The 11,946-nt window shown below is 35.8% G+C and overlaps 1 protein-coding gene across 1 annotated transcript; it reads left to right on the forward strand.

Annotated features, from left to right (window-relative positions):
- Positions 1 to 3,804: 3,804 nt before the first annotated feature.
- On the forward strand, positions 3,805 to 5,934 carry LOC127517137 (H-2 class II histocompatibility antigen, A-U alpha chain-like). Its single transcript, XM_051902363.1, has 4 exons — positions 3,805 to 3,924; positions 4,352 to 4,597; positions 4,750 to 5,028; positions 5,264 to 5,934. Exons 1-4 carry the CDS (start codon positions 3,867 to 3,869, stop codon positions 5,383 to 5,385), a joined length of 705 nt encoding a protein of 234 aa, XP_051758323.1. The 5' UTR covers positions 3,805 to 3,866; the 3' UTR covers positions 5,386 to 5,934.
- Positions 5,935 to 11,946: the final 6,012 nt, after the last annotated feature.

An 11,946-nucleotide genomic window follows, 5' to 3' on the forward strand; every position in this document is an offset into this window, starting at 1 on the left:
AAAAAATTAATAGTAAAATTAATAGTTAATTTCATTTTAAACTGATGGGGTTTATTACTACAAATTTTGATCGATTTTATTAGTTGGTGACTTTAATGTTCATGTATGCTGCCCGTCAAATAAGGAGTTTTTAACTCTTATTGAGTCTTTTAACCTGGTCCAGTGGATAAAAGATCCTACTCACATTCATAGCCATACTTTGGACCTTGTGCTCACTTATGGGTTCTCTGTCTCTGAGCTAGTAATATATGACTCATTGTTATCGGACCACAAGCCAATTTTATTCACTCTGTCCCTCCCTGAATTAACCTTTTCATCTGCTGAAGTTCAAACTCAGTCTCTGTACTTTTCATCTCACTTTAACTATGATTTTAATGTGTTATTTAATAATCTGTGTTCACAATTATCCTTGGATTCGCCGTTTCCTGATCTGGATGTCGACCAGCATCTTGAGTTGTTAAATGATGCATGGCTGGACATTTTAAACGTGACTGCTCCTTTTAAACTGTTTAAATCAAAACCAAAATCTGACTGCTGGCATACTTCTGACACTCGCTTGCTTAGACAAGCCTGTAGGAAAGCAGAGCGAAAATGGAAAAAGGACAGACTCTATATGACTTGTTTAAGGACTGCCTTCGGGGCTTCCAGAATGCTGCAAAGGCTGCAAAAGCTGCTTATTTTTCTAATTTAATCTCAATCAACTGTCATAGACCTAAAGTCTTGTGTTCTGATATAAATTCTGCTTTAAACCGTCCTGTTAACCACATTCCTAATTCCTCCAATGCTCTCTGTGAATCCTTTTTGCGTTTTTTCTTTGATTAAAATTTCAAATTTAAGATTGCAGCCGATATTTTCACAAAATGAGCCTTGTGCACCTACTCAGCTGCTGGCCTCTTGGGAGGATTTTGATTCTATATCACTACCTTATCTTGCTGAAATTATTGCCACCCTCAAAACCTCTTTTTGTCCTCACGATCTGATACATCCCTGGCATTTTAAATTGGTAATAGTCTGTTGGCCCTGGTTTATTATCCTTTTTGAATAAATGTTTATTAACTGGTTCGGTTCCTATATTTGCCTGAAAGTGGCCACTGTTACTCCTTTACTTAAGAAGCCCTCTTTAGATACTTCTGTTTTAAATAACTACCTAAACTAGAAAGTTTGGAGTATCTTTCCTCTTTTATGCGGATGATACTCAAATCTACTTGCCCGTAAAAAGAAACGACCCTTCTGCTTTACATAGGCTACTCTATTTTCCTGTCTCGACGAGGTTAAACTCTGGTTAGCCAATAACTTTTTAACTCTCAATAACTCCAAGACTGAGATTATTGTTTTTGGTCCATCTGATAAATTTGAGTTTAATAATACCGCACTAGGTAATCTGTCTGCTTTTAATTCAAATTGTGTACGGAATCTTGGTGTTCTCTTAGATAGCTGGCTATAGAAAAACATGTATCCACTGTCGTTGCTTCGAGGTTTTTTTTCAGCTTTGCTTACTTTCTAAAATAAAGCATTTTTCATCTGAAAAGTCTCTTGAGATAGCTATCCACACTTTTATAACTACGCGGTTGGACTACTGTAATTCTCTGCTCTACAGTATCTCGAAGACCCAGGTAGCTCAACTTCAAGTGGTGCAAAATGCTGCAGCCAAATTTCTAAAGAATAGTCATAAATATGATCATATTACTCCCATTTTACGAGCGCGCTATTGGCTTCCAGTTCAATTCAGGATCAATTTTAAAATTCTTCTATTTGTGTATAAATGTTTAAATAACCTGCCTACAACCCTCCCAGAAGTTTAAGATCTGGTAATCTTAATTTACTTTCAGTCCCTTGTTCAAGGCTAAAACACAGAGGAGATAGAGCCTTTTCGGTGGTGGGGCCGAGATTGTGGAATAGCTTGCCTGTCCATCTTAGAGCAGCTCCTTCCTTATCAGTTTTTAAATCTCTTCTTAAAACTCATTTGTTTTATTTAGCCTTTAATACTTAATTATTGCTTTTGTTATGTTTTTATTATTTTCATTATAATTGTTGTTTTTATTTATTTATTTCACTCATGTACAGCACTTTGGTCAGTCCTGTGGCTATTTTAAAGGTGCTTTAAAAATAAATAAACTTAAACTAAACTTAATTCCATCAAATTGAATTGAATAATCCTTACATATTATTCGTATTATGAATTAAGAATTTTAAATTAGTAAGAGAAACTAGATATTGTATAAATCTTAATCAAACAAGGGAATGGACCATTTAGTTCATGTGATTCGTATTTATAAATTAAAAGAAAAATGAAAATGTTTAAATTTAAGATTTATACAAAAAATTTTAATAAAGCTCTAGTTTTTTTACTCATTTTTTTACCCCATCTTAATTCATACCCCATCTTAATTCATATTCTGAATAATATATAAGGATTATCCAATTCCATGGAATTTTAAGATTAATTGAAATGCTGAAAAAAAGGCTTAAAAATTGTTTTGAGTGTACCAGTTGCATTGATACATTTTAAATGATACTCAATGTGATGAGGAAAATCTCTTGAATTCATTACATTACATTACTGAAAAAAACCTGAATGCTGCCATTTCAGGCATTTTACAGGAAGGCATCTCCGCTTGGTTCTTGAAATTCTTGAATTTGTTTTAGATCATTTGACATTAAAGCAGTTGCCTTCAGTTTTGACAAAGCTCTTCTGTCACTCAACTGTTATTGTCCACACAATCCAACTGGGCTTGCAGATTTTGGATCCAAATGCAGAGAGATGATACATAGGGATCAGGGACAGGTAAGATTCATTTCTTTCTCAAACCACTAAAAAAGTAGTGGTTGTTCATCTCCCAATTGAAACAGTGGTGCATGAGTAATGTAAAAAAAAGTATAAATAAATAAATTAACATGCACAAATGATAACTAACAACTTAAACAGAAAAGCAATATGACTTATGAAATTATGATGTAATGACCATAACACAATCTAGTGGCCATTTATCCATTTATCCAAATTAAAATGACTTATGGATTTCAAAGATTTACAGTGTTGCCCAATGACTTAGATAGTTTTGCCAAAAAATATTGGTTTTGCAGTAGATCGTAGACATTTCCTGTAAACGTATACTTTTCTTAAAAGTATAAACACAAAAACAACCCGTATAGTAGCAAATAATTTTAAGTTTGATTCTTTTACATCTCATCATATGGTAAAAGTGATGCTGGAGCCTATCCAGCTTCTCAGACAGATGGCCAGTCCATCACAGGGCTAAAATACACATTCACACTCACTCCTCCAGGCAATTTAGAAACTCTGATTCACCTGTCCTGCAGGTCTTTGTATTGGGGAAAACCAGAGCCCCCAGAGGAAACCCACTACGAACATGCAAATCTCTCAGACATATCCTGGGCACTTTTTTATTGCCTTATTTTGAGCTCTCATCTCACTTCTCATGCACATAACCATGCAAAAACCAGATTGTTTAAAATGTTCCTGTCCTCAAAATTAATCCATGTATCATTGTGTTACTTGTATGAACAGTTGTACATTTACATATTTAGTATCTTATGTGGTAAATTATGTAGACCAGTTTTTCAAATACAAAACAAAGAGATTGGAACTGTATATTGAAAAGTCATACATATAAAGCAAACTGTACGTGGTAGTGGGTTGCTCTTAAATTTTAGAATACTTGTGTAAATCAAAAACAGGAAAAAAAATATATTTTTGCCAAGATACAAGAATATCAGAGTGAGGAACAATTTTGATTGGTTGAGGGGATTATGAGGCTGTGACATGAGCCACAAGGCGGAGTAAAGACCTGCTATCAAGCAAAAAAGAGTTTGTGTAGTGTTTGTTCCATTTAGCTCGGAGAAAGATGGAGCTCTATGTATTTATGTTCATGCTTGCTGCACTTGTTCCTTCTGAGAATAAAGGTAAGTCAGTGGATTCATTAAAAAAAGACACCATTTTCATCATCTTTAACTGTATGTAAGGATTACTGATATGTAATATAATTCCTAAAAGGTTGTTCTAGTGTTTAAACGGCTTGAAAAGATTGGTTTAGTATTATAATATTTGATTTTTGAATAATAGCATAATATTCTGTAATCAGACAAGGCTCAGACAGAAAAATCTCATTACAAAATTGTGAGCAGTTAATACCTTTGCTGTTTTTAATTAATAAAAAATGTTAGCTGGTTTTGAGCAATAATTGTCAAAAAAAAAAAAATAATAAAAAAAATAATTATAATCATGCATGTGCAAATGGTATGATCACATCTCTATGATAAATCTATGATAGTGTATTTATCAAGCTTAATGCTTTATCAAGCTAATACTTATGTTTGTTTTCTGTTTCAGTTGTTCATGAAGATTTTGATTTTACTGGATGCTCTGATACAGAGAAAGAATATATGTATGGACTTGATGGAGAGGAATTGTGGCATGCAGACTTCATTAAAGGAGAAGGAGTAATTACTCAACCTGACTTTTCAGATCTCCTTGGCTGGGATGGATTCTATCAGCAAGCTGTTGCTAACCAAGAAGTCTGCAAACAAAACTTAGCCGTAGATATCAAAGCTTATAAATATCCACAAGAGAAAATGGGTAGGATTTCTCCTAATTAATTATGTATATAAATAAATATATAGGTTCAGTAATGTTCTAAATATGACAATGTAAAAACTTACTTTTGTTTATTTAAACTACTTATCTTTTAAATGCTTGAAATAACATTGTGCATTTTCCTGCGTTCACAGACAAACCGCAGACTTCCATCTATGCTGAGGATGAAGTACAGCTGAATGTTGAAAACACCCTCATCTGTCATGTGACTGGATTCTTCCCTCCTCCTGTCAGAGTTATATGGACTAAAAACAATGAAGGTTTAAAAGCAGACAGTCTAAGTCAGTATCGGCCAAATGGTGATGGCACTTTCAACATCTTCTCCAGTCTGACGTTCACACCTGTGGAGGGAGACATTTACAGCTGCACTGTGAACCACACATCTCTCGATCAACCTGAGACAAAAACATGGGGTGAGTGTGTGTTTTGTTTAGAATCACTGTACTTTTAGATTTCTGTTATTTATTTTTCCCAGCTCTTTCTATACATAATTTATTTTTAAATATATATATTTTCAAATAAAATAGATTTGATAAGAATAGTAGCCTAAATATACATATGAAAACCTATACATTGTGCAACACTGAAAAAGTCTAAATTATTATTTTAAAAAAATGCATAAACAAAATGGTTTTGTTTATATCCTAGATGTGGATGTTGCTGTACCCAGTGTTGGTCCAGCTGTGTTCTGTGGAGTGGGTCTGTCTCTGGGGCTGCTGGGAGTCGCTGCCGGAACATTCTTCCTCATTAAAGGAAACAACTGCAACTGAGCTCTGAGATGGAAGCAAACTTTGAAAATAAACTGTATATAGTGTGTAGCAGGCCCTGCAAATAAAGTCTGTTTCATTTGGCACCAGTGGAATTGACAGGAAACATATTAGAATTTTAGGAATAGATTCATAGACACATAAATCTCAACGTAATCTTTAACAACATTAATATTGTCTGATATTTAATGCAGAAATGAGGCAACATCTTTGCTTGATGTGTAACACCAAATACACTTACATTCAATATCTAAAAGGCTTAAAATGATAGTTGATCTTTTTCCTAATACATCACATTTTCAGTTCATCCAGAATGATATCTGGAGATTGGACTTTTAATTTGAATAATATTATCTGTTATTTACTCTCTGGTTGAGCTCTCATTGTCTTCCTCATTACTGGATCAATTCAAATCGTGTTCCACATATATAATGGCATTGTTAAATTGAAATTTCCTGTCATTGTTGTAATCAAGTTGAAGTTATAAATTCTACAAGGTCTTGTAAGTTTTCTGTCATACACTCCAAATAAAGATTCTCTATTTTGATTTTATATTGTGTTGTCATCTTTATGTCTGTCCCAAGGCAAGGTAGCCTCAAAAGTCTATTAAATGTGGCTGTCTACAAAACAACAAATAAAGACAGAGGAACAGAAATATTTATATACTTAATAAAAAAAAAAAAACAAAAAAAAAAAAAAACAAGGGAAATACATTAGCCTCAGCGCTTAACAAATAAAAAGTATAAAACGTTTTTTTTTTTTAATAATAATGTCTACACCTTTTTAATCAGGATTTGCCAGCATGCAAAGCATTCAGCGCTAAACAAAAACTCCGGCGTTCTGAGAGGTGAGTGGAACATCTCATTGCGTTCCAGAAATAAACAGATTTGTCTGTGATTGGCTACGTTGCTCAACGCTGCAAAACACGTTATTGGAAACTGCCTTTGCTTGAGCCCGTAAAGCGTTTTTATTAGATCATAGTTGTTCTTTAAAAACAACAACAACAAAAATTTTTATAGCCCATTTAAAGTGTTTATTACAAACAAATTATTAAATTCTAAAAATGAATAAATGTAACTGAACAAAAATTTGCGATGCATACTGTCCTGTGAAAACAGGGTGTGCTGCAGCACCTCCAGTGCCTATGGGAGCAGGGCCACGTGCCTCAACCAATCACCTAACTCGATTATCGTTGCCAATAATATCTGCAGAATCCGCCATAGGTGAGAATAAACGCTCATTTTGGACACAGGGGTTATCTATGATATGTCCCATTAACGTTTCTGACATTTATGAACTCTGAACAGGAGAGACCGAGGAACGCATTTGGTCCGTCGGCATCATGATGCTGTTTTACCTGTGGAATCTTCACCTGTGCACGCGCTCCACAGACTATGAAGAGCTGCACACTTCTGAATAATTCATTCCAAATGGAACAGCGGCACGTATGCCAAAACCTAACTAGGTATCTTTAGCGAGATGTATTAGTTTGCGTGATTTTTTCCCCCAAACTAGTTAGGCGCAAACCACGCCCCTTACGTTAAAACCCCACCCCGCAGCCTTGACTCACATCTTTAGCTCGATTTCATTGGTCAACTATATCACAGCGCTGATTTGCCACACCGCCCCACATGAAAAAACACTATCGTAATTTATATTAAATACGATAAATACGCGGGTTTTAAACCGCAATATAGTAAATTGTAGTATACTGTATATATTTTAGCATACTGTACAGCATACTGTAGTATTAACTAGTGAACTGATAAACTGTAATAAATACTGTAGAATAGTTTAGCTTTTACTACAGTAAACTGTAGTGTATTGTAGTATAATATACCCTATAGTTGTAGAAAACTTAGTACAGTATTGGGTCATTTGTTTATATTACTATAGTTGTTATATTACCACTGCAACTATAAAATTTACCACCACAAATTAATTCAAGTACTTTACTATAGTATGGTTCAAAACACTATAGTATTTTTCATGTGGGGAAACTAATTTTAATACAATACCCAATATACAAAAGGGATATACAAGTGTGTATACGAAGTGAAATGTTGCACACACATTTTACAACTTAAAAAAATAAAAAAGATACATAAAGGGAATAAAAAGTGCATAAAACTACACACATATTGGCTATAAAACACCCACAAACAGGAGGTTCTTAACACTGAGAAAACTACTGCAAACCGAGTATGGAAAAATCTGCAAACACAAAAAGTTTTTTTTTTTTTTTTTTAAAAACACTTTTATTCTTTAGCTTATTCTTCATTCTTTAGTATAGCCCTACAAACAATATGAACTCATTACCCTGCAGTCTAATGCTACCTGAAGCTGCACAGACCAATAGGAGTATGACATCAAAGTACCCAGAGACTGATTTAAAAGCACACCCAATAATGTAATGATTACAAATGATCACAGAGCTGATTAACCACACAGTACTGTGGTATTTTTTATTAGATAAAATGCAAAAATGCTATGGTACACAAAAACAATATTACATACAATTCACAATGCTATCAAAAACTTTAAAAGGATGCATGAAATTACATTTTTGTCTGTGCAATTCCTAGTGTAAACAAGTTTATGAATATGATTTTTAATATAACTTCATAACCTGCAGTCCTAACCTAGAATTTATAAATAATACTTTGTTTGCAGTAAAGGGTTAGTTCACTCAAAAATGAAAATAATGTCATTAATTACTCACCTTCATGCCGTTCTAAACCCGTAAGACCTTCATTCATCTTCAGAACACAAATTAAGATATTTTTGATGAAATCTGAGAGGTATATGACTCGTCCATAGACAGCAATATAATCAACACTTTCAAGGTCCAGAAAGGTACTAAAGACATCGTTAAAACAGTCATGTGACTACAGTGGTTCAACCTTAATGTTATGAAGCGTCAAGAATACTTTTTGTGCGCTAAAACAAAAAAAATAATGATTTTATTCAACAATCTCTTCCCTTCGGTGTCATTCTCTTATGCGCTTTATGTCCAGCGCTTCCAGGTTCTACGTCAGAATGCCGGCTCAGTATTGGCTAAAGCTGATCACGTGATCAGCATGACACATGCGTGTGATGCCGACGCAGGAGCCGGCCAATAATAAGTTGGCGTTCTGACGTAGAACCTGGAAGCGCTGGACGTATACAATTATGAGAATGACACAGAAGATAAGATATTGTTGAATAAAGTTGTAATTTTTGTTTTTGCACACAAAAAGTATTCTCGTCATTAATAAAATTAAGGTTGAACCACTGCAGTCACGTCTAATTTTTTAATGATATCTTTAGTACCTTTCTGGACTTTGAAAGTGTTGATTATATTGCTGTCTATGGACAAGTCATAGACCTCTCGGATTTCATCAAAAATATCCTAATTTGTGTTTCGAAGATGAACGAAGGTCTTACAGGTGTGGAAAAACATGAGGGTGAGTGATTAATGACAATTTTCATTTTTGGATGAACTAACCCTTTAACTTGTCTACTAATTGATATTTTGAAACATTCAGGATGAACAAATTAAAAACACCCAATCCACTCACACCATACAAACATTGGTACCATTTTAAGTTTGATGCGAGTAGTTCATTGCCACAGATTCTGACAATTTGTGGCGAACCCTGACAGCCCTTTTCCTCCCTTTTCCTGTATATCTGCTGTAGTCATGCTCTGGACCAGAACTACTTTTTCCTGGGCCGTCCAGCTGTCAAACGCCACCTAGAACCGGTCTTATTTGTTCTTCGGGCCACTGCTGTTGGCTGACAACCAATAATAGGACCTGGTCGTCTAGCAGCTCATCTTAATGCTGCTGCACGTTTTGACACCGACATCCCTTTACCAAAACAGTAAAATGCAGAGATCACTTGGGTCGGGTTGTGCTGCATCAGCTGCTTGGCCATTGTAGTCATGGCATCACTGTAGTCAGAGTTTTCAGCCAGTTCACTGAGCAGTCCCAGAGGTATAGATGCATGTGTGACAACCTATGCTGCAAAGAAAAAAAAAATACCTTTTGTTATTTTCAGCAGCTTAGCCCTCATTTCAGCTGTTGTGGGAAGAAAGTTGATGGAGGTGATGTTGTAATTTTGCACTATTGCTGCCTGGTGTTTGCATGGTGCTCCACTATGGCCAACGGGACATGTGCAGAGCTCCAACTCCATGTCCACTGTATAGGTGTGCCCTGATGTGGAGGATTTCACCTGAAACTTCTTCTCTCCAACCTAACAGTGACATGAAGACATAAAATACAGATATATTGGATGTTTCTCAATTCTAAGAATTCAAAGACTAGACTGTTAGACTAGCTTTAAAGAATGAACTTGGAAGGACACAAGGACACAGAACTATTCTTTGTGAGAATTGAGATGCAATGATCTTGTTGCTCAACTAACTGTCCCAACACATTTTAAAAGGTTAGTTCACTCAAAAATGAAAATTCTGTCATTAATTACTCACCCTCATATCGTTCTACACCCATATGAATCTTTTGTTTCGAATTAGTGATTCGGATCACGTATCAAACTGCTAAACTGCTAAAGTCACGTGACACGGCGCTTCGAACCACTGATTCGATTCGTAAAGCTTCAAAGCAGTGTTTTGAAATCGGCCATCACTAGATATTGTTGAAAAAGTCGTTATTTTGCTGTTTTGGTGCACAAAAAGATTCTTGTCGCTTTATAATATTAAGGTAGAACCACTGAACTCACATGAACTGTTTCAAATATGTTTTTAGTATGGATCTTCAGAGGTGCAGTAACAATGCTGGCAATGCAGGCCTCACTGAGACATCAGATTTCATCAACAATATCTTAATTTGTGTTTCGAAGATGAATGAAGGTCTTACGGGTGTAGAATGACATGAGGGTGAGTAATTAATGACAGAATTTTCATTTTTGCGTGAACTAACCCTTTAAGTACCACCCAATGCACAATAAATAACATTTTACCACACAGATGTTATAACCTATTGAAAAATTTGATTACATTATTTATATTATTTTTTATATTTTTATTTTACTGCATGTATTCACGAAAATAAATATGCATATTTAATGCTACTAGTGCTTTGTCAATGTTAAGATTCTTTTTAATATGTCAATAAAACATACTGCAGGCTTTCTCCAAGTCTCTATCACTTAATTTCTCTGTAATTTCTGTAAAACAAAACAACAAATGTTTACTTTTTACATAGGGGTACTTTCATGCCTCCGTCTGTCACACGTGCTTCGTAGTACATCTCTAGTCGAGTGACGAAAAGGTTGAATAATTGAGGGAGGTTGAATGCTTTTACTCTTTGAAGTATTTTGTCTTTCAAGACACGGATTGCAGCCTCCACATAGTTATTTGTTTGGTTGCCACGGGTTGGCAAGTCCCTTCTATAGCTGAGAGCCCAACTCTCACGTCGACTGTAAAGACTCTGTAGGTAGGTCAGGAACTTCTTGTATCTGTAATGAATTACAAAAAAAAAAAAAACTGTAAAGAATAAATACAGTACAATAAAAGCCTCTAAATAGGCCTCTCAGGGTAAACACACCAGAAATACTAAGAAAATATTTAAGCTACCTCTACCTGTCTACTATTTTCTCTACCTGGTGGTCAAAGGGTTGTCCAGGGCTTGCTGGTAGAGTAATTCAACTGTACTCATCTCCCTGGCATAAAGCATGTCTTTTACTATGCTGAACAGTGTCTGTCTGTCCTTCATCTCAACTTTGTGTTCTTTGTTCCACAACCATCTCCACACAGCTTGCAGAAGATGAAATATGCAGAGCAGCTGTGTGGCTTCAGGAAAGACCTGGGCTATAGCTCCCTTTTCTGCCTTTGAGTCATCTGTAAGAAACACACAAGGGCCTGCCTCACCTCGCCCTCCAAAGGCATCCTTTGTCAATAAGGACTTCAACAGCTCCAATCCCTCACTAATTGTCCTCTCATCTTCCGAATGGGTTATTACTATCCCAAGAGGAAGACCACCTGCACAGGTGTGTGTGAGAAGGAGAAACACCCTGCAGTTCTCCCGGTCCATGTTACCAGAAGAATCCATAAAACACATTTCTCCGCTATTGGAAAGACTGTGTGTTCGTTTCATCAACGGGGAACAAATGGCTACAAGTGGTGTTCCTGCTGAAGACATTCCAAGTTTTGCACAGCTGTCATCACATGCTGCATTGTAGGATTCTACCTGCCTTTCCAAAGCTGCTAGCATTCCCTCCCCACTCTGCTCTCCAAACTCCTGCTTATTTACCTTCTGATACAGTCTGCAAATGAAATTATTTTTTTGAACTACATAGGTCTGTCAAAGCTACTGATTCTACTTAGTAGACCTAGTACAATTTCACATACCTGTAGCAAAACTGAAAGGGCATGGTTGGCTGAGGCATATACATATTTGTTGCCATGCTCAGCCAGCATGTCACTTTTAAGTACAGCCAGAGCTGATGTTGGGCTGTGCCCGATCTCAAACAACTGAGTCAGGGACTCTATTGCCTTGGCCCCTACATCCCTGTGTCTCAGTGCCTCCGCAACAAAGATGTTATGATTATGTACATTGTACAA

The sequence above is a fragment of the Ctenopharyngodon idella genome, chromosome 8 (assembly GCF_019924925.1).
Source record: "Ctenopharyngodon idella isolate HZGC_01 chromosome 8, HZGC01, whole genome shotgun sequence".
In the NCBI taxonomy this organism is placed as follows: Eukaryota; Metazoa; Chordata; class Actinopteri; order Cypriniformes; family Xenocyprididae; genus Ctenopharyngodon; species Ctenopharyngodon idella.

Bases quoted from the DNA above. Each gene is read 5' to 3' on its own strand.
- LOC127517137 (XM_051902363.1), top strand. From the start codon at position 3,867: ATGGAGCTCTATGTATTTATGTTCATGCTTGCTGCACTTGTTCCTTCT. The intron at 4,598-4,749 runs GTAGGATTTCTC...CTGCGTTCACAG, and splicing joins ATATCCACAAGAGAAAATGG to ACAAACCGCAGACTTCCATC. The intron at 5,029-5,263 runs GTGAGTGTGTGT...TTTATATCCTAG, and splicing joins ACCTGAGACAAAAACATGGG to ATGTGGATGTTGCTGTACCC.